Below are 19,939 nucleotides of genomic sequence, written 5' to 3'. Positions count from 1 at the left end.
CTGAACTGCACGCTTTATATAGTATTTCAGCTGAAATAGCAAACAGTGAAGCAGCGCTTCATGCTTTTCTACATACTTTCCTACAACACGACTGACCCAGGAAAATCCGGGGTGCGGTACCACCTCTGACCAACTTTTGGGAGATCTTACATTTGGGAAATGTTACTTTTTCAAAGCCGCGACAGTGAGGGATGTCTGTGTGTGTGTCGGGGTGTGTGTGTTGGGGCGGGGGAGTTGTTTTATTGTCTCCAGCAGCAGTGTGAAGGACAGCACCAAGGCCTGCTTTGAAGCCAGAGATGCTTAGGAAAAGACTAATGCGAACTGTAGGATGCAAGGTGTTAAGGAAGGATCTTATTTATTGTGTCAACATGGAATAAATCCAATAAATAGCCTTTCTTTCCTCTTGGACGCTGAGAAGGGATGCAAAAAAGATACGACTGCTACCTGTAACTTTAGCATTCCGGCTTTCTCTATCTCACTGGAAGGTCTAATTGCTTTATTCCAGGATGGCTCTGTGAAGTCTGCTCGAGTAAAAAAATACACATCGATCCCCCTTGAATGGCAGATTTTTTTTTCTTTTAGTAAAATACCATCTCCCCGTAGGAAATGAGATCTACAAATTCAATCTCTTACCTGACAGGTAATGTTTAGATATAAAGGATTCAGATGTAGACAGGCAGGACATTGTTATATTAGCTTTTTGGGTGCAAGCCGCAGTGGAGAGGAATGATTCCACACTCAACATCGCCACCTGGAGGACAAGCCTGGCATATTTGAAAGAGGCAGATGGAAATGCAGTGGGGTGAGCAGACTTTCAGCTACTTATGAATTGTAGAATGTAAAAATTTTATGTCAAATCACTGTTCATTTTCTATTAGCTTTGTATTAGCTATTTTGGGCTTTTCTTATAATGTTTACAATATGACCTTACAACTAATTTATTTTACTTCAGCAAAATCACTCAGCAAAACAGAGGGTGTCATTGAACCGGCTCTTTTAAATTTAAGAAAACAACGTCACACAGGACAGTATCATGGATTTTAGTGACATCACCAGTGCTGCTCATTAATTTTGTTCGTTCTCCCTTTCCGGGGCAACCAGCATAATAAGCCATACAAAAGGATCCGTCTGCCTCGGAGGAAACCGCTCGGCCTGATTATCTCTGTACCTCAGTGGCCGAAGGTGGTTTTTTTCTTTTAATGAGCCGCTGGTATTTATGACGGCCTCATCAGTAAGAGGAAGGACGAGTGACCCCTCAAACGGGAACTTTCTGAAGAATAAAAATGAAACAATGATGCCGACGGTGCTAAAATGCGGTCACCCCCCCCCCGCCTCACATGCATGCGGTGTTGCAGAGGAGCCCGGGTGCAGTGGCTCCATGCAGAAGGCCACCCCCACCGCAGTGCGGACAGGTGGGCCGCACAGCAGCGACGCACCGGTGCAAAGGCCCGTGGAATCTGGGGCGGAAAGTACTGCCACTCTGGCTCTGCATCCCCGCCCCCCCCCCACCAAGCCAGCAGGGGGCACGTCCACGGTTACAGGAGGACGAGGCACAGTGAGGGCGCCCACAAGGTCATCAGAGAGCTCCTCTTCCCTGCCTCCAAGACACACCTGTACTGCTTAAACGATGTCTGACACGCTTAAGGAGCTACCCTGCTTTCAGCATCCGGAGAGGGCAGCGAGAGACTCATTTCCTGCCTGCTTCGTTATCCGGACTTCAAACGCCAGGCGGCCCTTCAGAGCCTACCCAGAATCAGGGGGAGCATGTTTAGGGATACAGAAGAAAGGATCCATTTAAAAGAACCATAGACAAACAGCACACACCTTCCAAATAAACCTTTGCTGAATTAATTACAAATGTTTAATTAACCAGCCTAAAATAAAGTGGCCCGGATATCAACGTGATGTGTAATTTACTTTTATATAGGCCTATATATTTAAAAAAAAGCTCAGTTGTTTAAAGTAATTTGTCAGATTTAAGGATAATAATAATAATAATAGCAATAGTGATGTAGCTGAATGGATGACAGAATGTGAAATAAACAGAAAATGAAAATAGCTTTATTAGTGACATGCAGGGAGAGTTTTACCAGTAACACATGTGCATTCATTGCACTTATAGGCTTTTTAAAAAACATTAAAGTATTGCTTCACAATAATATCATATTTCAAGTGTCGTGTATTTATGCTTGTGTGATTGATTTATGACATAATAAAGTACAAGTGGGAAAGTTTTCAGGTGATATATTTAGATACTTGTCACAAACTGCCAGGCGTGTGTGAAGGAAGTGTCTCAGGAGACAGGGGTGCAGGTGTGAGTATATAGGGTTTAATGAACAAGGCACGGAACAAATACAAGGAAGTGGAAGAGGGAGCAGACCTGGCAAAGGGGCAATCTAAGGCAAGCAAGCTAATGAAGACATGGACACCACCAACAACAGCAACAATGAGGAATGCCTGACTGTAGCCAGGGCCTAAGTCCTTACATATAAAGAGGAAAACACAGGAGCAACACATGAGGGCAATAAGGGCAGGGCAACTGTCAATTAAGACACACAATGGCCAAGCCTGACAATGCCAATACATTACTCATAGCATGTGAGCCATTTTATGGACATCTGTAATAACAAAGGAAAAATTGGTTGAAGCAGTAGATAAAGTTTGATTTCTGTACAAGATCAGTAAAAAATAATTTACACACATTTATAAACAGCATTTGGCCATAAAAATTGCAAAGTTACAGTGCAGAAATGTGGTTACAACATTTTACAGTAAAATAAGTTAACGGCATGTGGCAGAGCCATGTTGGAGTCTTGTATCCCACACAAGCGTTCCGGAGGATCCCGAATGAGATGTGTAACCCGGCAGAGAGGACCTGTTTCCTAGGTTACACATCTCTTTCGGCACGGCCAGGCTGGGAAGAGGGAAAGCGAGGCAGGATAGTCCTTGACTCAGCTGTGAAAGTGCTGACGGGGATGTCGCCTGTGATGTGCTCATCGGCTTGCCAAGATCGCCACTAAGATAAACTGCCTCCCGGCCGCTAATGACTCCGAACAGAGGCGTGCGTGAGGGCGGGAGATCCAGCTCCATCACCGGCACCAAGGACGTGTGTCCCCGTCCAGCACAGCGTAGCCTGAGAGTAACAGTGGCTCCAGTCTGGCCCAGATTTAGAATCAGTCGTCACTCACCGAGGGCCAACAGTACCTCTGATGGCTTTGTATTTTTCTAGAGGGGGGTGGAAGAGACTACATTTAAACATACTGCAGCCTCACAGCCAAGGGCATAACTTTGGGTTGAGCATTGGGGGGGGGGGGCTTGAGGTCTCTCTCTCTCTCTCACACACACACACACACACACAAAACCCAACTTTGGGTCCCTTCCTTACAGCACTAATTAATTGCTTATTAAGATTCTGTCCCACTAAACTGAAAATTTAAAATGGCTTTTTATTGAATATTGTTTTGGACATCTATTTTACATTGGATTCTGTAATAAGGTCAGGAAACAAAGCACACTTTTATTTAGAAGAATATGACCTCTGCGTTATACATACAAACACCCAAAGTATTGAATAATAATAATAATAATAATAATAATAATAATAATAATAATGATGATGATGATGATGATGATGATGATGATGACGATGATGATGATCAATCCATAGGCTACATGTCTTTCCTTTAAATATACTTTATTAAAAGGGAGTCAGCCGACTTTCATGTAGTCTGGACAGAACGTCGCTAAACCTGAGCGGATTTTGCTTTCCGTGGTAATAATACAGGATTTTACGGGTAATAAGACTCCAGCTCCCAGAAGCCCCCGGAGGAGGCGGCGGCGCGGGCGTATCTCAGGGCTTTTCGGGGGGTTTGCGTAACGGTCTTCTTTGCAGGGTTTACAGGTAATCAGGCCGGTCCGGGCGGGTCGGAGCGAGCCAGCGGTAAAGAAGGAAAAACGACGGGAGGATGCCTGCCATCCGCAAAAGGCGGTCCACGTTCTCCGGAGCCGGGCAGATAGGTTTGAGATACGCGAATGGGAAGCCCCCCAGTGAAGATGATAAGCGGAGTAAGTCCGGAGAAAGTGGGCGAAAGGCGTTCGCGATACGTGAGGCGGAGAAGCCGGGCTCCGGGGGCGGTTCGGACCCACTAAGGTGAGACTCCGGTGGGAGCAGCGGGGCGGTACGCGGGGCCTGATACTCACATAGCTGGCAGGGCAAACTTGCACTCTGTACGGCAACTCGGGCGTTTTCTCCCGTCGAAGTAGCCGGATCACTTCGGTCTCCGCTTAGTTCGGGGGGACGGTGCGATTTAAAAGCCCAGCCTGTAGAAAGCCCGGTTTCGGTCCAAATGGCGTATGGCCCCGGTTCGTTATACTTTTTTTGTTCCCGAGCCGATGAGGCGTTTGATAACCATTATCGAACTTTCTCTAGTTTATACGTGAGGGTCAGGGTTAGTGTGTGCGGCGAAAGGTATTCCGCAATAGCCAGTTTGCAGCGTGGGAAATAATTACAAGTTGCAACTTATACAGGAAATTCTGTGTCAGAAGAATAGCAGAAAATCACTCTTTTAGAAATCTGTTACGGTGCTGCAGCTAGATTACAGGGCGCTTGAACTTCAACTTACCTTGATGATAAACTTTCTAAACTACACAGAAAATTGAAAATTCTGATGTTGAAACAACACAACACGCAAGTGTTCATTTAAAAGTTTAGCGAATACAGAAAAGGGAAGGAAGTGACAACACAATGCAAACACAGTTTCTTTGGAAATTAGATGAAGATATGCTGGACATAGCGACAAGTGGTCCAGTGGACTGATGGTTGGCAGTCCAAACTTTAAGGACACCAAGATTGTAGGACTGAATCTGAATCCTGCCGGTGAAAAGATCGTGTTTTATAAGTGAACTATGTTGTGTTTAGCTGAATGCGTTATACCAATGTCACGTGCCAGATATGCACGCCCTCCTGTCTGTAAAGCACACTTCACACCCTTGTAAAGAGCAGAGAGTACGCTGAGTGGATGGACAGAGGCAACACTGTACCCACAGACTGGCAGTCTTGCTCGGGTGGGGTTAGAGCTGAGTGGACGGACAGAGGCGACACTGTACCCACAGACTGGCAGGCCTGCTCGGGTGGGGTTAGAGCTGAGTGGACGGACAGAGGCGACACTGTACCCACAGACTGGCAGGCCTGCTCGGGTGGGGTTAGAGCTGAGTGGACGGACAGAGGCGAAACTGTACCCACAGACTGGCAGGCCTGCTCGGGTGGGGTTGGGGCTTAGTGATTAGACCGTGCTTCAGCTGTCCTTGTATGTGTCTGGTGAATGCTCTGGGGTTTGGGCGCCTCCCTGTGTTGTCGTGGGGTTTCCAGTGGGTTCTCTGCTTTCCTACCACAGTCCAACAACATGCCAAGGTTAATTGGAGTTGCCAAATTCTCCATAGGCATGAATGGTGTGTGTGCCCTGCGATGGGTTGGCACCCCATCCTGGGTTATTCCCAAACAATTTTTATCAATCCACCAGGTCCAAAATCCGGACCCAAGGCGATAAGTATGAATTAATGTGACCGTGATGTCCATCTTAACTGTGGTCAGTCCGTCTGCATATAAATGCAACAACTTGTTTCAATTAATTTGCACAAGGGTGTAGGAAGCAGAAATCATAGGCTATCAATTGGGATCTAAAATAAAATGAATCACTGTGTGTTTATCTTGTCCATTTTGATTATGAAAAAAAGCACTTAACTTTAATTAGACTGCAATGGCAACATGGCACCATGTGTAGATCTGGCTTGAAATTAAGGAAAATGAGCCAAAGTGACTCTCCATGTGTGATCCTTGCTTTTTAAACATGGGCATTGCTTGTTGCCTGTAACCAGCTGGAGATCTTGAGTCAGAGGATGGCAATTTAAAAATCCCTCGAGAGCTGAGACGTGATGAACTTATAAGCTGGCCCTGGAGTGTGCAGTAAGGGTGTCCCACTCTGTTCATCCTCTCATGGCCCTTACTGAATGAGTCAATACTACCCTACAAATGCCTAAACACTCAACCAGTAGAGGATGTGAGACAGTAAGAGGGTATCTTAAGTGCAGCCTGTATAACTACTATCCCCGATATCCTTAACCAGTTCATGCAAAGTTTGACCTTTGACTATCCACATATTCTTAGTGTTTTATGACTTTTGGTATTTTTTGATCAAAACCCCTAAGAGGAATGCATACAGAATACTGTATGTTGAGTATGAGTATATTGAGTGATTTACGCAGTTCTAAACACTCTTTACCCTGCCTCTGGTTTTGTATGTGCTGTTTACTCTGCAGAGGTGTGTTCTGTCAAGGTCTGGTATCAGATTCTGGTTTGTTAGCCTTACATGTGGAACCGGTTCCTTGATGGGGGTGTGTACTCCTCTTGGCTTAAGGTAACACGGCATACTAAACACAAGTCATAAATCCATGTCAGCAGATTTCTTTTATCGCTATGCTGTTGGTTACTTTCCAGTGTGTACAGTTTTTGTTACTTGCTGGATTTCCGTGAGAATCTACCAGATCCATTCATTCCATTGGTTACTCATTCCAGGGTGTGGGCGATAAATCGATTTTATCGATTAATTCGAATTTACAGTTCAGGACGATGTGTTTTTATGAAAATCGATTTTATTAGTTATTTTACACGCCAGCGCTCAAAGAGGAACTAATGCAACGCACCGTTCTTCATGGGTAAATTAGCGCGTGCACCCAAACACTTTAGCAGATTCACAAACAACATGGCAACGACAGAGGAAAAGCTGGAGCTTGTGCCCAAGAAAGGTGTTGCTACATCTGTAATATGGAATTTGTTCGGTTTTGCGCCGTCGGACACAGACCAAACAAGTCCTCGCTGCAAAGTCTGTTTAAAAACTGTTGCAACCAAAGGAAGAAGCACCACAGATTTATTCCAGCACCTAAAGCAGAGGCACACAGCGGAGTGGGAGATGTGCAGCTCCCAGCGAAATGAAAATAGCCGCAGCACCAGCACAACATCCAAAGTTAAGCAAGCAACTGTCCCTGACACGTTTTCGAACTGTGTGCCATATGATAAGAACGGGGCAGGGTGGAAGGCGATAACAGACGCTGTCTTGCAAAAGACATGGTGCCCATACATACTGTGGAAAAGCCGGGATTCATTAACATGCTAAAAGTTTTTACAAGTTTCTAAAAGTGTTTACAATGGCGTGGTCTGCCATCTCACTTACAAGCATCTTTTTTGGCTTGTCAGATTGCACTTTTTAGGCCATATCGCCCAGCTCTAGCTGGATGTTTGGTTAATTTTAGTTCTTTACAGAGATATTATAGCAGATTTTTAATTAGCCGCCATCATGCTATGATTCCATATCTTTACCTAATGGGCACAAGTAAATCCTGGTCAGGGTCATATGGAAATTAACCAAAAAAAAAACTTGCATGTGTCCATTCATAAAGTAAAGTTATGACTGTAGCCTGTCATGGTGCCTGACCACTGGGCCGTGTTCTTCCAGTTCCTGGTGTGGTCCTCCATCCTCCAGCTCCTAGGTTAGAGGCAGCAGGTAGCGCTCTTCTACCATGCCGTCCTCCTCTCCTCTTGCTGTCCTCCTCCGGAGGCTTCCTGGAGACTGTAATGGGCGGCCAGGGAGAGAATAACCAGGGCACCCTGGCCAGTGTTCCCGCCGACGGTGCTCTGAAAGGCTGAAGGGAACCAGGGCCATGTGGATGAGGCAGGGCTTGTCTGCAGCGGAAGGACGCAGCCAGAATAAAAATCTGAGGACGCACCATGAAAGCAGATGGAGAGACACGCTCAGGGCAGCCTGTCCTCCCTGTTCTGGGTCTCTCTGGTCTCTGGTGTATAGATCTTCAGCAGAGCCCCTCCCAAACCTTTAGGTTATGACTCTGTGTCCTTAAACACTCTGTGCGGTTAAGCTGGTCCTTTTGGCTGCGACGGGGCATAGAACAGGGTTCCTGGGATAGGCATTTCAATGTTGTGCACCAGATGATGAGGAAAATGCTGCAGGAAAACCTTGATGGTAACTTAAATGGGAAGAGGTATATCACTGCAGTCAGGAGCTGAATGTTGAGTAGGAGGGACAATGTGGGAGGGGTTTATAACGAGGGGCCTATTATCTGCCACCCTAACCCTCGTTATAAACCCCTCCTACTCAACATTGCCCCTCCCATTCGCCAGTTAGCTCTAGGCCGCAGTGATATATACTTGTAAATGTCTGCTGATTTGTGGCATAGAGTAGGAGATGTGGAAGCACGTCCGTGATCCATTTCCTCTCTCACACTCAGGCTTTTCATCCTTATTCCCTGTGTGGTTCTTCTCCCGTCTGAATCGGGTCTATAAATAAGAAGAGTTTTAGCTGCTGCTGATGATGCGTGAACACCGGGACCAAGAGTTGCGCTCAAAAGTGTGCAGTTTAGGTGCAGAGACTTTGGTGTGAGGACAGCCAGCCCTGATGTTGAGCAGGGGACACAACCACAGCTGATGACAGATGAAACGATGGCCTGACTTTTCAGGCACTGGAACTGTAAGCAGAGAGGATATAAGAGAGATTCTGAAACTCCACCAAAGACGTCTAGGAACATTGCAAGCGGGATGCTTCTGGCAGCCCTCATTTTAATTTATTGCTTCCCCCGTTTCTTCTCCAGCTGCCACAGGCTTCAGGAGTCGCTGCTCAGCTCAGCCAGTGGCTACAGCAACTACAGAGGCATCCTCAACTGGTGTGTCGTCATGCTGGTGAGAGTGGCTGGGGGGGGGGGGCAGGGGGCAGTGCTCAGTAGCTTCTTTAAAACCACATATTCTGCATGTAGCTGCATGTCGCTCCAGCCACCTAAGCGCTAAATTAAGCGCCGCTCGTTAAGCGCCTTGCTGGTGTGAACACCAGGCCAGGATGGGCCCGCAACGCCTCCGGGGAGCTGCAAGGTGTCAGTCAGGTGATAATTACAGCATCTTCTCGCGGTGAGCGCGGTGTGGGCGGCCATGTTCACGGACCTCTGCTCAAGGGTTCCCTGCGTGTGCAGTTTTGGCTGTGGGCCAGGCTCCCAGCGGAGTCCGGCCGCCTTTTCTGAGCCCATCATTGGGTTCTGACAGTGGTTTGACCAGCGTGGGCTTTACAGAGGCTTTGGGTAGCAGTGTGTCTCCTGAGCCTGGGCCTCGGAGATCTCCCTTCACTGTGGACTCCTTGATAGGGAAACTCGGTCAGTGTGCAGCATCTTACTGTGCAAAGTTATGGGATTTTAATTGTTGTAGTAAACAAATAGCATTTGTAAGATTATCCCTTTGCTCTGTTCTCTTCAGTTAACAGCTGAAGTGTTAGTGATCAGCTGAATACAAATGAATACGTAAAAATAAAAACCATATCTTAAAAGTTGGCATCGGCAATGATGTATACATTTTTCTTGGGATATTACGGTTGTGCCGCTGTAAAGATGTAGATGGTTTATGCAATTGCCTCATATTCTGCACACAGTCACTGCTTTGTTAGGACCCAGAATATATTTTATCTATCATTTTAATAGGCTGAAGGCTTTGAATCTGGGACACGGTTCCTTATGCAGAGAATTCATATATAGTACATCTAGTACATGTGTTATCCTGGATGCATAATACATTGAATTATACTTTGCTTAAGGTACTAATCTTTCTAGGTAGGTGGGACAGTAAGCTCTAGTTCATGGATGATCAGTCTTTGTTGCAGTCTCTGTGTCATGGCAGAGCACAGATGCACGGGGATCTGTCCCTCTTTCAGAAAGCAGTGTTGTCTAATCATTCTTTCCTTCTTGAGTAATACTGTTGTTCCACTAATAAGAAATTAACCACAAAAATAGAAACGCTTGTTTCTTTCTGAGAAGGAGTATCCAGCTGCAGGCATATGCTTTTGGATAAATATCGTAATTGTTACATACAGTAGTAGTTAGATTTTTTAGAAAATGTCCAGCTGGTAAGTAACTATAAGCAGTTAATCAAATCCAGTCGCTATTTGTCACATCACTCAACATTTGGTATAGTGCAGTTGAGTGAAACATTGTGCGCAAGTTTCACAGCAACCACAGTGAACACTGCAAGTGATGTGTACAAACAGTAACTGTAGAACACAGTAATTGCACTGCTCGTTAATGAGTAAATGGCCATGTATGCGTGCTCCCAGAGCCTCACAACCCTGGCTAAGGCAAGCGCTCAGAGGCTGGATGGATGTTCACCACATTCTTATGCTGCAACCCTTTGCATATCGTTAAATGTAGAAAATGGCAGAAGGGCACAGAGAAGGAAAAGGGCATTTCTAAAACGCCTCAGTTCATTAAAACAAATGTGTTCCTTTAATATCACTATGTAATTAGAGTAGTTCAAATTATTTTAAAACAATAATGTGTTTTTTTTTTTGTCTGCCTGCTACTTTAGAATCTCCATTGAATAATTGTTTGAGAAAATGTTTAGGCTAAAATCTGGGCTTATTCTATGTGGAATGACTGCCAGCGTGTGTTGGTGTGCATTGGGCTTGTTGGGAGTTGGGACCAGTGTTGTTATTGTAAACTAAAACTGAAATGAAATTGGACACTAAATAAAAGAAAATATTCGTGAACTGTTGCAAGCCAGCATGGTAGGCAGCATGGGACTCTCTTTTGCTGCAGTCCAGTGTAATGCAGTGGGGGGGTCAGGGTTAGGCTTATGGTTAGGGTGGGTTAAGGTTAGGCTTATGGTTAGGGTGAGTCAGTGTTAGGCTTATGGTTAGGGTGGGTTAGGGTTAGGCTTATGGTTAAGGCCTCTTAAGCACTAAGAGATTCACAGTGACAGTGCTCTCTCCAGTGCTTTCCAGTGTCTGCATTATAAGCTGCATCACATCTGTATGACACTCTGCTACTGCTTTGTCACACAAACTCAAAGTATCTCTCATTGGCCCCTTCTGGGTTTTTTTCTCTTCATATTTCCCCCATATTGGCCCCTTCGGGGGGTTTTCCTCATATTGGCCAATTTGGGCTTCCTTACATTTATGGAGGCATCATTCCATTATAATTAGATAAAATTACCAAAAAAGTTTTTGCTACCATTTTTGATTGTGGTGAAATTTGCTATGTCGATTACACGTATCTTCCACAGTTATATTAAATTTGACCATACCATGACATTTAGCATTAGTTCAAATACAAGAACTCGTGGCCATAGGTGGAAATTAGCGGGAGAACATTTCAAACTAGATTTAAGGAAGCACTTCTTTACACAGCGTGTAGTCAGAGTATGGAATAGTCTTCCTGATAACGTAGTGCAAGCTGAATCCTTGGGTTCCTTTAAATCAGAGCTAGATAAGATTTTAACAACTCTGAGCTATTAGTCAAGTTCTCCCCAAGCGAGCTCGATGGGCCGAATGGCCTCCTCTCGTTTGTATAGTTCTTATGTTCTTATGTTCTTATTCTTTTAGTTTTTTCACTGAGCCATATAGCTGTAATAATAAAAATGTTGCAGTTCATAAGAAAGCACTATTATAATTTTTTTTGCTACCCAAAGTAGAGAGAAAGTGCTATATGTCAAAAGGAAAAAAAATGCAAATTTAAATAAATATTTCTGAGCTCTGGAAGATATATGTGTAATTCACAGGCCGCATTTAATCAAAATCAAAAATGGTGATGCAAATGCCATTTGTTAAATTAAAATGGTATGACCCACTGAGGATGTATAGGAGATATTTAGTGTGTTGTCTTTGTAGTATGCAGTGATGTGTAACCTGTACTATCCCAGCTGATGAAACACGGTCCTTTGTAATAACTCGAATACATTTATTTCTCTATCCCATTATCCAGTATAGCGGTGGTCGCTAACCTGCTGCTACTAGTGGCTCACAGGGAGTCAGACTCTCATAACGCTTTTTAGAAAAGAGATTAATAATGTTTTTTTTATTATTATTATTTTGCCTGTACACAAGTGCATTGGGGTGCTAATCTCATGGGTTGTCATGATGCAGCCAAACCTACCCTCCCCTGGGCGATATAATCTTGTATTATATCAAAGACAAAGCTCCCCAAATTATTTGCTGAAGTAGCTCTCACAGTAAATAAGGTTGAAGTCCCATGCAGCGGAGGGTCACCTAGAGGTCCTGTCCGAAATCTGCCCACTTTAATGAGAAGCTAAAGTGTCCCGCCTGACGCTGTGAGCTGCCATTAAACAATGTCAGGCTGCGCTCTGGTGTAAATTCGGTCGTCTGCTCTGATTCGCTGGCTAGAAAGGGATGGTTACATTGCAGCAGTGCGGCAGGGACTCCCCGGTGCCCCTGAGATCTTTGTGTTTCTGCGGCTGGCTTTAGTGCTTTAATGATAACGTGATGGTCGGAATAAAAGACGAACGCCTGCTCTCAGCCAACGCCGCCGCCTCACGTTCGCTTCGGGCTTCTGTCTTTCAGGTCCTGAGCAACGCTCGCCTTTTTCTGGAAAATGTGCTCAAGTAAGTGTTTCACACCACCACTGGGGGGGCGTTTGCGGTCCTCACTTTAGGGCTCTGCGACTTCACCGACCCGGACTTCCTCCACACAGGAACACCCTCTGCCTGAAGTGTCGCATCGTATAAAATCAATCGGCAGAAATAATTCCATACAAATAAACTCATTTCATTGTGTCACATCAAACTTGCGTAAACTATTGTTGTTTTTTATGATAAATATGTAGACCTGAATATGAGGAAGGGCACATTACCTTGTATAACCATGTAACCAAGATTGCATGTTAAATTGTTTCTCCATCCATTATATCTGAGGCAACAAATTATTCTTGGTTGATAACATTTATCAAGAGTAAAAACTTTTTTTAGGTGTATATAACATTCAGCTCTGTCTCTGATCGGCCTCTCCCATCAGGTATGGCATCCTGGTGGACCCCATACAGGTGATCTCCCTGTTCCTGAAGGACCCCTATAGCTGGCCAGCCCCCTGCCTTGTCATAGGTATGAGCGTTGGGCCTTAATAGCCGCATTGTGGGTTCACTTTCGATGAGAGGTGGTGTCTCAAACTACTACGGGAGCGAGCAGAACGCATAGAGCCAGAGTCAGGTGTTAATTCGCATTGCAGATTTTATTTCACCTAATGGCCCTAAAAAATGAGCTTGCAGTAGTGACAGTATGAAGGAGCCGATGCAAAGAAGAGGACAGGTCCCTCTAGGATGAGCAGAGGCCTGAGCTAAGACCCGCATTACCTGCTTCTTAGTGGGTGAGGCCTGACTTAAAGGTTGCTTTCCCTGACACCGTGAAGGACATGGCCTGCAAGATTACATAACTGTCTAATTATCACGTAACTGCCTTTCTGAATTGTGAGTGAAGGAGCCATAAGCAGCCAGTAAACGTGACCTCAGCATTTCCGGGCCGATCTGCCCCGGGTCCCTTTCCGTTTGCATTTCATTTGCTGTCGTCTTTAGCTAGTTTGTGTGCCTTTAAATATCTCCTCATGAGTTTTGCTGTTTCTTTGTGCAGACCGGTGTTGGTGACATCAAGGTAATGGCTGCTAATTAGCATGGAACGCTGGTGTATGCAGTTCCTCAAACCCTCCTCACACCTTTCTGCTTACTTTATTTTTCCTTATTAATTATTATCTTAACAACTGCGTCTTCATTCGTCATGCTGGTGGACATTTCCATGTCACAGTAATATAGCATGCTGTAATCTTGGCTGTATTTATTTTATTCATTGCATTTTATTACTTACTTAAACACCCCATGACCTAAATCCAGGAGCAATGCAGATGGTGTCGCCCAGATGCCCTGCTTGCATGCACGCCCCCTACTGGTGGGAGAGGGTGGATGCTACCAGAATGCTGTGGTCTCACTGCTGACATTCCTGGGGACTGCAGTGTCTCTAGCTGCAGGAGTGCTGAGTCTTCTTTCTTCCACTTCCTGTTGATTCCCGTTTCCTCTGCTTGACCGTCAGATCATCCCTAATCGTCTTGTTTGTGCATCCATCCCATCTGTCCTCCTCTTAATGACGTTGTACTTACTGAGGCCAAAAAAGGAAAACCCCCCCCGCCGTAATACGTGAAAAATCAAGACGCTTGGAGATATTTTGCAACTTGGTGAGGACTGGAATCCTTAGAGACAAACGCATCCCATAATCTTCTCTGGGCCACCCATAGCTAAGCGAGCCTATTAACTGCAGTACTAATAAAGCGAAATGTTGGAACAACTCCACATTCAGCCATCAAGCCTGGATGATGATGCTGCATGACCAGCTTAACTGTACAGTGAAGTATTTACAGTTAAGGCTTCACTGCTTATCAATGGACAGCAGGGCCGGTCCACCCTATAGGCGACACAGGTGATCACCCTGGGCACCATTTGATTAGGGGGCACAAAAGAGCAGTGAAAATATATTTTACTACTTCACTTGTGAAGCAGACGTGAGCTAGCTAGTTAGCAGCCCTGTACTGCTGAAATGTTTTTAATATAATTGAAATAATTTATTTTCTGCTGGGGGGTGGGAGCACACAGCAGAATGTCGACTAGGGCGCCAGAACACTCATTGCCGGCCCCGCTGTTCGGCATGTTGTAGTATGTTGTTGTGATATCGTGACACATCTCATTAGATGTGTAAGTGATTTTATTGCACATGTGATTTTAGATTGTGGTTTTATTGCACATCTTTTTGCACATCTCTTCGTTTTCAGTCTCGAATGTGCCCATAATGGTCGCCTTCTTCACTGAGAGACGGCTCGCAGTGGTGAGTTATAATCCGCCGGGTTTCCTTCCTGTGCTAAAGTGAAATGCCGTTGCTTGCTGCACTACCCAGCTGCTCCTCTGGCTTGGGCTGCCTGCTTGTGTGGCTGCACCGTGTCACTCGGCCCATTTTGTCTCTTCAGGGGAGGCTGAGTGAGAAAGCCGGAAAGCTGGTTCACACCGCGAACCTGGTCGCCGTCCTCTTTTTCCCCATGGTCACAGTGCTGATTCTGAGCTCCATAACCCCAGGTGAGGGCGGGGGCCGGCGCTTTGCTCGCCCTCTGTATCTCACGTGGTCGGTCGCTCTTTAAGGGAGGGCAGGGGGTCAGTGCCGCCGCAGATCCGCTGCGGGGGGGCGTTCCGGGTGCCGAGCCACTTGGCACGCCCGCGTGAGCATGTGGGTCGCTCCGCTCTCGACGGCTCGGCCCCGGGGGTGGAGGGAGGGCGGCGGGTGGTGCTGAGCCTCTATCCTTCTTCGTAGCGTTTTTGCCTCATATGTCATCACAACAGGAAGTGACAAAGATGGACCATCTGTCAGTCGCGCCCCACGCGGGGCCGCTGTTCATACATCAAGGTCAGGGAGGGGTGTGGCGCCGGCTCACGTGTCCCCACAGTGACGCCACTCGTCTGAGGCTCGTTCCCATGTGCCAGATGGGCCCTATTGACAAAGTAGTAGCAGTCAGTCGGGGGGTCTGACCCCCCCATTCAGCCTGTATAATTTCATTATGAGCCCCCCACCACAGTCTGCTCTGCTTCTTCGCCGTCACATTCACTCCTGAATCGCTGTCTTCTCATCTCCAGTCGGTGGAGTCGTCACTCTGGCAGTGTACTCCATCCTCTTCCTGAAGCTCTACTCCTACAAGGACGTGAACAAGTGGTCCAGGGAGACGAGGGCTGCCAAAGCACGCTCACTGTCCAGGTCCATTTCCTGTAGGTGCCTGCAGCGGGTCCCCTGTGTCTGGTCATGAGGCTGAAGGCTCAGCTGTCTCCGTGCTGCTTCAGTCTGTCGCTCCCCCCTCGGAGACGCTCAGCCCGCACTGGCAGCTAATAAAGCACAACATGCACGATTTCTCATTCTCACTTAACACCGTTGCCCTGAGCTCTTCACAATGCAGTGCCAGGACCTTCTGACTTTAATTAACAGCTAATATGTTTATTGCTAGTAGCGCCTTAAGAATGGATCGCTTTTAACCTCTGAAATAAATATTCAAACTTATTTTCCCGATAATCGTACATAAACTGTATACAATGACTTAAATGATAAAGTTCTGCTAGAGCGCCATCTACTGGCAGGTATGGGATTAGTGAAATATCAGTGTGGATGAGTAAGGGTTTAAGCAGGACCTGCCCTCTTGACGTCGGCCTACCTTCCGCAGGCCCATTGGTTCAGAACTCAAACGGAGCAGCGGTACATTCCCAGGTGTTCTACCCTGGGAACCTGACTTACAGAGGTGAGTGAATGAGTACCATCGGGACCCTGGACTGCCCCCCCTCCCCGCCCCGGATCTGCATACACATCCCAACACTGTCCTCCCTTCCAGACATGTACTACTTCATCTTCGCCCCGACACTCTGCTACGAGCTGAACTTCCCACGGTCGCCGCGGATACGCATTCGGTTCCTTCTCAGGCGGCTGTTTGAGATGGTGAGATACTCTCGTGGTTAAAAAGACGCACTGTCGCCACGGTGACGTGCCCTCAGGCGGTCGCCGTGTCCGACGCACTTCTTGGATGTGTCGACCTTTTCTACGAAAATGTGACATTTTCAATCTCTCATTCATTTCAGCTGTTCCTCATGCAACTATTGGTCGGATTAATACAGCAGGTATGTTGTAATCTATATCAGGGTTTCTCAAAGTTTTTAATTTAAGGTCTGCATCAGATTTTTTTGTTCAAAGTCAGAGGTCTGGAGCAATTTTCAATGACAAAACCACATTTCATGAAATTTAATGAATTAACTATAACTGTCAATATAGACGTCAGTATATAACAATCGTTTCGAGACTGTCATTGGGGGGAGGGGGAGATTATGATGAGGTATGCGTTTGCGAAGCTTGGTACTTCTACATTGTATTTTTTATTTTATTTTATTTTTTTTACTTCAAATCACATTAATCCTTTTTATGTTAACCATTTTGATTCATAAGGTGCACTATTGGCTGGGATTAACTTGTGGTTTGGTTCTCATCTGGTCCGTGGACCAGACATTGAGAACTCTTGTTCTGTATAGTTTGCGTTTTCCTAGTAGCTAAAATTTAGTCTTAATTCACTGACTTTTCCAGTGGATGGTGCCGTCCATCCAGAACTCCATGAAGCCCTTCCAGGTAGGGCACCCGTTGCCTCTGCTTGAGCATATCGCTCATCCCTTTGTCTATGAATCGATTAATGTTGCCTGATCCTACAGAATATGGATTTCTCCAGAATGGTTGAGCGCCTCCTCAAACTCGCTGTAAGTTACCAAAAGGAAAAAGCCTGAATAATGAGCTAATGAAGAATCATTTTTGCAATAAGTCATTTGTTTCTCACCTTTGGCCCTTAAAGGTGCCCAATCACTTCATCTGGTTGGTCTTCTTCTATTGGTTCTTTCACTCCTCGCTGAACTTCATTGCCGAGCTCATGCGGTTCGGAGACCGGGAATTCTACAGGGACTGGTGGTGAGAATTCCAGTTGGGAATCATGAACTGGGAATACAAACCTTCTTCTGGAAATCTTGATTTCACTGCTTAATGTGGGAGGAAATTTCTAAACACCTGTGCTGTGCTGCGCAGTGAGATTCTGAAGGGCTTTGTCTTTGAAAGCCATAAAGAGCAGCACCAGCCGACGGCTTCTTCTCTTTTGCAGGAACTCGGAGACGGTCTCGTACTTCTGGCAGAACTGGAACATCCCTGTTCATAAGTGGTGCTTGCGGTGAGTGAGTGTTTCCGATGCATGCCATCGGTCTGGGTCTCAGCCGCAGGGTCTGTCTGAGCACTGGATCATGGCAGCGTTCCCGATGCGAGCCGTCAATCCAGCTCTCTGCTCCCGAGTCTCTCAGAGTGCCGAATCACGGCAGCGTTCACGATGCGAGCCGTCAATATGGGGCTCAGCCACGAGCGCCAGATCGTGGAAACGACCCGCACTGGAAAATGGTCTTGTGGTGCCTATTGTCTGCAGGTCGCATCATTGGCCTGTTTCAACATGTTTTGGTAAAATTTGCCTCTGTGTCCCCCCCCCCAAAAGCCACTTCTACAAACCCATGCTGAAGAAAGGTGTCAGTAAATGGATGGCACAGACAGCCATCTTCTTGGTATCAGCCTTCTTCCATGAGGTAAGGTGATCTTATTTTCTCTCTCAATGATGCAATTTGATCTGCTTAAAAATATGGTATTTGTTCTGAGTTTAATTTGATCCATGACGCCAGGTGAATTTAATAAATGTAATTATGCCACAGTATCAGTGTTTTACCCTATTAAGTACTGCTCAGAGTGTATCCTTTCAGAGTTAGTCACTGCTTAGTCTGTAGAACGAGATACACCACGTGGTGATTGGCATTCGATGACGTCGCTCGTCGAATTGCTGACTGTTTAATCATACCTTGGTACAATAGGCAGTGATGTTTAATGCTTGATGACCTCCTGTTGTGGGTGTGCTCTCTTTCAGTACCTGGTTAGTGTTCCACTGAAGATGTTCAGATTGTGGGCATTCATGGGCATGATGGCTCAGGTCAGGATAAGTGGCAAGCGCTACTCTGCTTTTCTTGTTTTCTTCGGAGCCAGTACTGACTAGAGCCTCCTTCCAGCTTCCTCTGGCCTGGACCGTGAGCTGCGTTTTCAGAGGTAACTATGGCAACGCAGCTGTGTGGATCTCGCTCATCATCGGCCAGCCCGTCGCCGTCCTCATGTACGTCCATGACTACTACGTCCTCCACTACAGCAAAGACTAATGGAAAGGTCCGGAACACGGATACGGACGAAGCATGACTCGCTCATTACAGGAGTAACGTATTGGGAGGAACGATGTGGTGCTAGAGGGGGGAGATTATTTGTGTGATTATGTAGTGAAGCATAAATGCAATAATAATAATGAAATACTGTGCAAAGAGTTTTTGCTGCAGAAATCAAGGACTCAGGGCTTGGTAGCGGAACTTGTTAATGGCGCTTGTTAGCTTTGCCATCTCTCCGCTGAGGTTTTGCGCCCTCTAGCTGTAACGGCGGGGCTCCGCGTTCATACTTCTCCTTCTAACTGAAACTGTTCAATCAAATGCCCCCCAACTCCCCAGAGTTTACTGAACTGCCATCTGCCGCGTAGCTGCCGTCGGCTGGTTCTTCCGGAAGATCCTTAGCTTGCTTTTCTTCTTCTAAGGTTGGAAAGCTTGTTGTAATGAGCATTATAACACATTCAGATGCGCAAAGACCTTTCAGCTAAAAATCCTAATAGTCTTTCATTTTTTTTTTCTCCCTCCAAAGCACTTTGAAAAGGATCATATATACAAAAAACAGCTATTTTATTCAGTCTGTGTGAACAGAATCCTGAATAATAATTATGAATTTACTCCCTACTGGTGTCATTTGTAGAACTGTTTAGCACTATTAAGGAGTACGGGGGGGGGTTAACCCACAGCAGGCAGGGTTACTTTTCAGAGTAAGTCAAGGTTGCAACAAATGGGTGGCAAGTTAAATCAGGTGTTGGTTGAAGTCATCAAATTCAGCCGTTCATTGTTGCGTATGACTGTTTAATCATTAAATTACAACAGGTGCTCATGTTTTATACTTTATGGGTGTGTCAAACTGCAGGTCTCTAGTCTTTCACACGGACATTCATACATAGTTACAAATAGTTACAATTTGTGTTGGTAAATGACTTACATTTTTGGTGTCTGAGTTGTCTGTTAGGCTACTAAAGCCGTTAACCTTTTATTTTTAATACCGTCGCTTTATTTTAAATGTCCGTATTGTGTTACAGAGCTGTGTTCTGTGTCAACAGGGGTGCTCCTCTGCATAACTTCAGGATTTGTTCCACAAAACTGGAGAGATTTTGTAGTAATGTTATATCAAAATATTCTTTCTGTACTTTTATAGTGCTGTTGATTTATTTACACTTGGTGTACTTTGGACTTCATTTCAGAGTATTCAGATTAAAGCATACTGAAAGACAGGACAAATAATATAGCTTCACTATCCTTAGTGTACTGTGAATTTCTTATATTTTGTAAATTTAGATGTTTTTGTCACTGATCAGAACTCCAATTAAGGGTGCAACTGTACACTAAATAA

At 45.6% G+C, this 19,939-nt stretch overlaps 1 protein-coding gene across 2 annotated transcripts; it reads left to right on the top strand.

Moving 5' to 3' along the window:
• Positions 1-3,821: 3,821 nt before the first annotated feature.
• LOC111844272 (diacylglycerol O-acyltransferase 1-like) lies at positions 3,822-19,843 on the top strand. Of its 2 annotated transcripts, none has more exons than XM_072716738.1 (17): positions 3,822-4,150; positions 8,656-8,743; positions 12,396-12,436; positions 12,846-12,931; positions 14,640-14,692; positions 14,832-14,937; positions 15,490-15,618; positions 16,065-16,139; positions 16,230-16,333; positions 16,474-16,512; positions 16,970-17,011; positions 17,092-17,136; positions 17,229-17,341; positions 17,529-17,594; positions 17,907-17,994; positions 18,327-18,389; positions 18,466-19,843. In XM_072716738.1, the coding sequence occupies exons 1-17, from the start codon at positions 3,966-3,968 to the stop codon at positions 18,607-18,609; spliced, it is 1,467 nt and encodes a 488-aa protein (XP_072572839.1). In that variant the 5' UTR covers positions 3,822-3,965; the 3' UTR covers positions 18,610-19,843. The 2 variants fall into 2 exon arrangements, with proteins under 2 accessions (XP_072572839.1, XP_072572841.1); XM_072716740.1 differs by lacking the exon at positions 3,822-4,150 and adding an exon at positions 8,157-8,534 and having other exon boundaries at positions 12,846-12,873.
• Positions 19,844-19,939: the final 96 nt, after the last annotated feature.

The sequence above is a fragment of the Paramormyrops kingsleyae genome, chromosome 9 (genome assembly GCF_048594095.1).
Source record: "Paramormyrops kingsleyae isolate MSU_618 chromosome 9, PKINGS_0.4, whole genome shotgun sequence".
Lineage (NCBI taxonomy): Eukaryota > Metazoa > Chordata > Actinopteri > Osteoglossiformes > Mormyridae > Paramormyrops > Paramormyrops kingsleyae.
This window is presented reverse-complemented; position numbering and strand designations above follow the sequence as displayed.

What these genes read in the sequence shown, in the direction of transcription:
- LOC111844272 (XM_072716738.1), top strand. Translation starts at nt 3,966, where the DNA reads ATGCCTGCCATCCGCAAAAGGCGGTCCACGTTCTCCGGAGCCGGGCAG. An exon ending in ACTCCATGAAGCCCTTCCAG is followed by an intron (nt 17,012 to 17,091) that starts GTAGGGCACCCG and finishes CTGATCCTACAG; the next exon opens with AATATGGATTTCTCCAGAAT. An exon ending in TCATGGGCATGATGGCTCAG is followed by an intron (nt 18,390 to 18,465) that starts GTCAGGATAAGT and finishes GCCTCCTTCCAG; the next exon opens with CTTCCTCTGGCCTGGACCGT.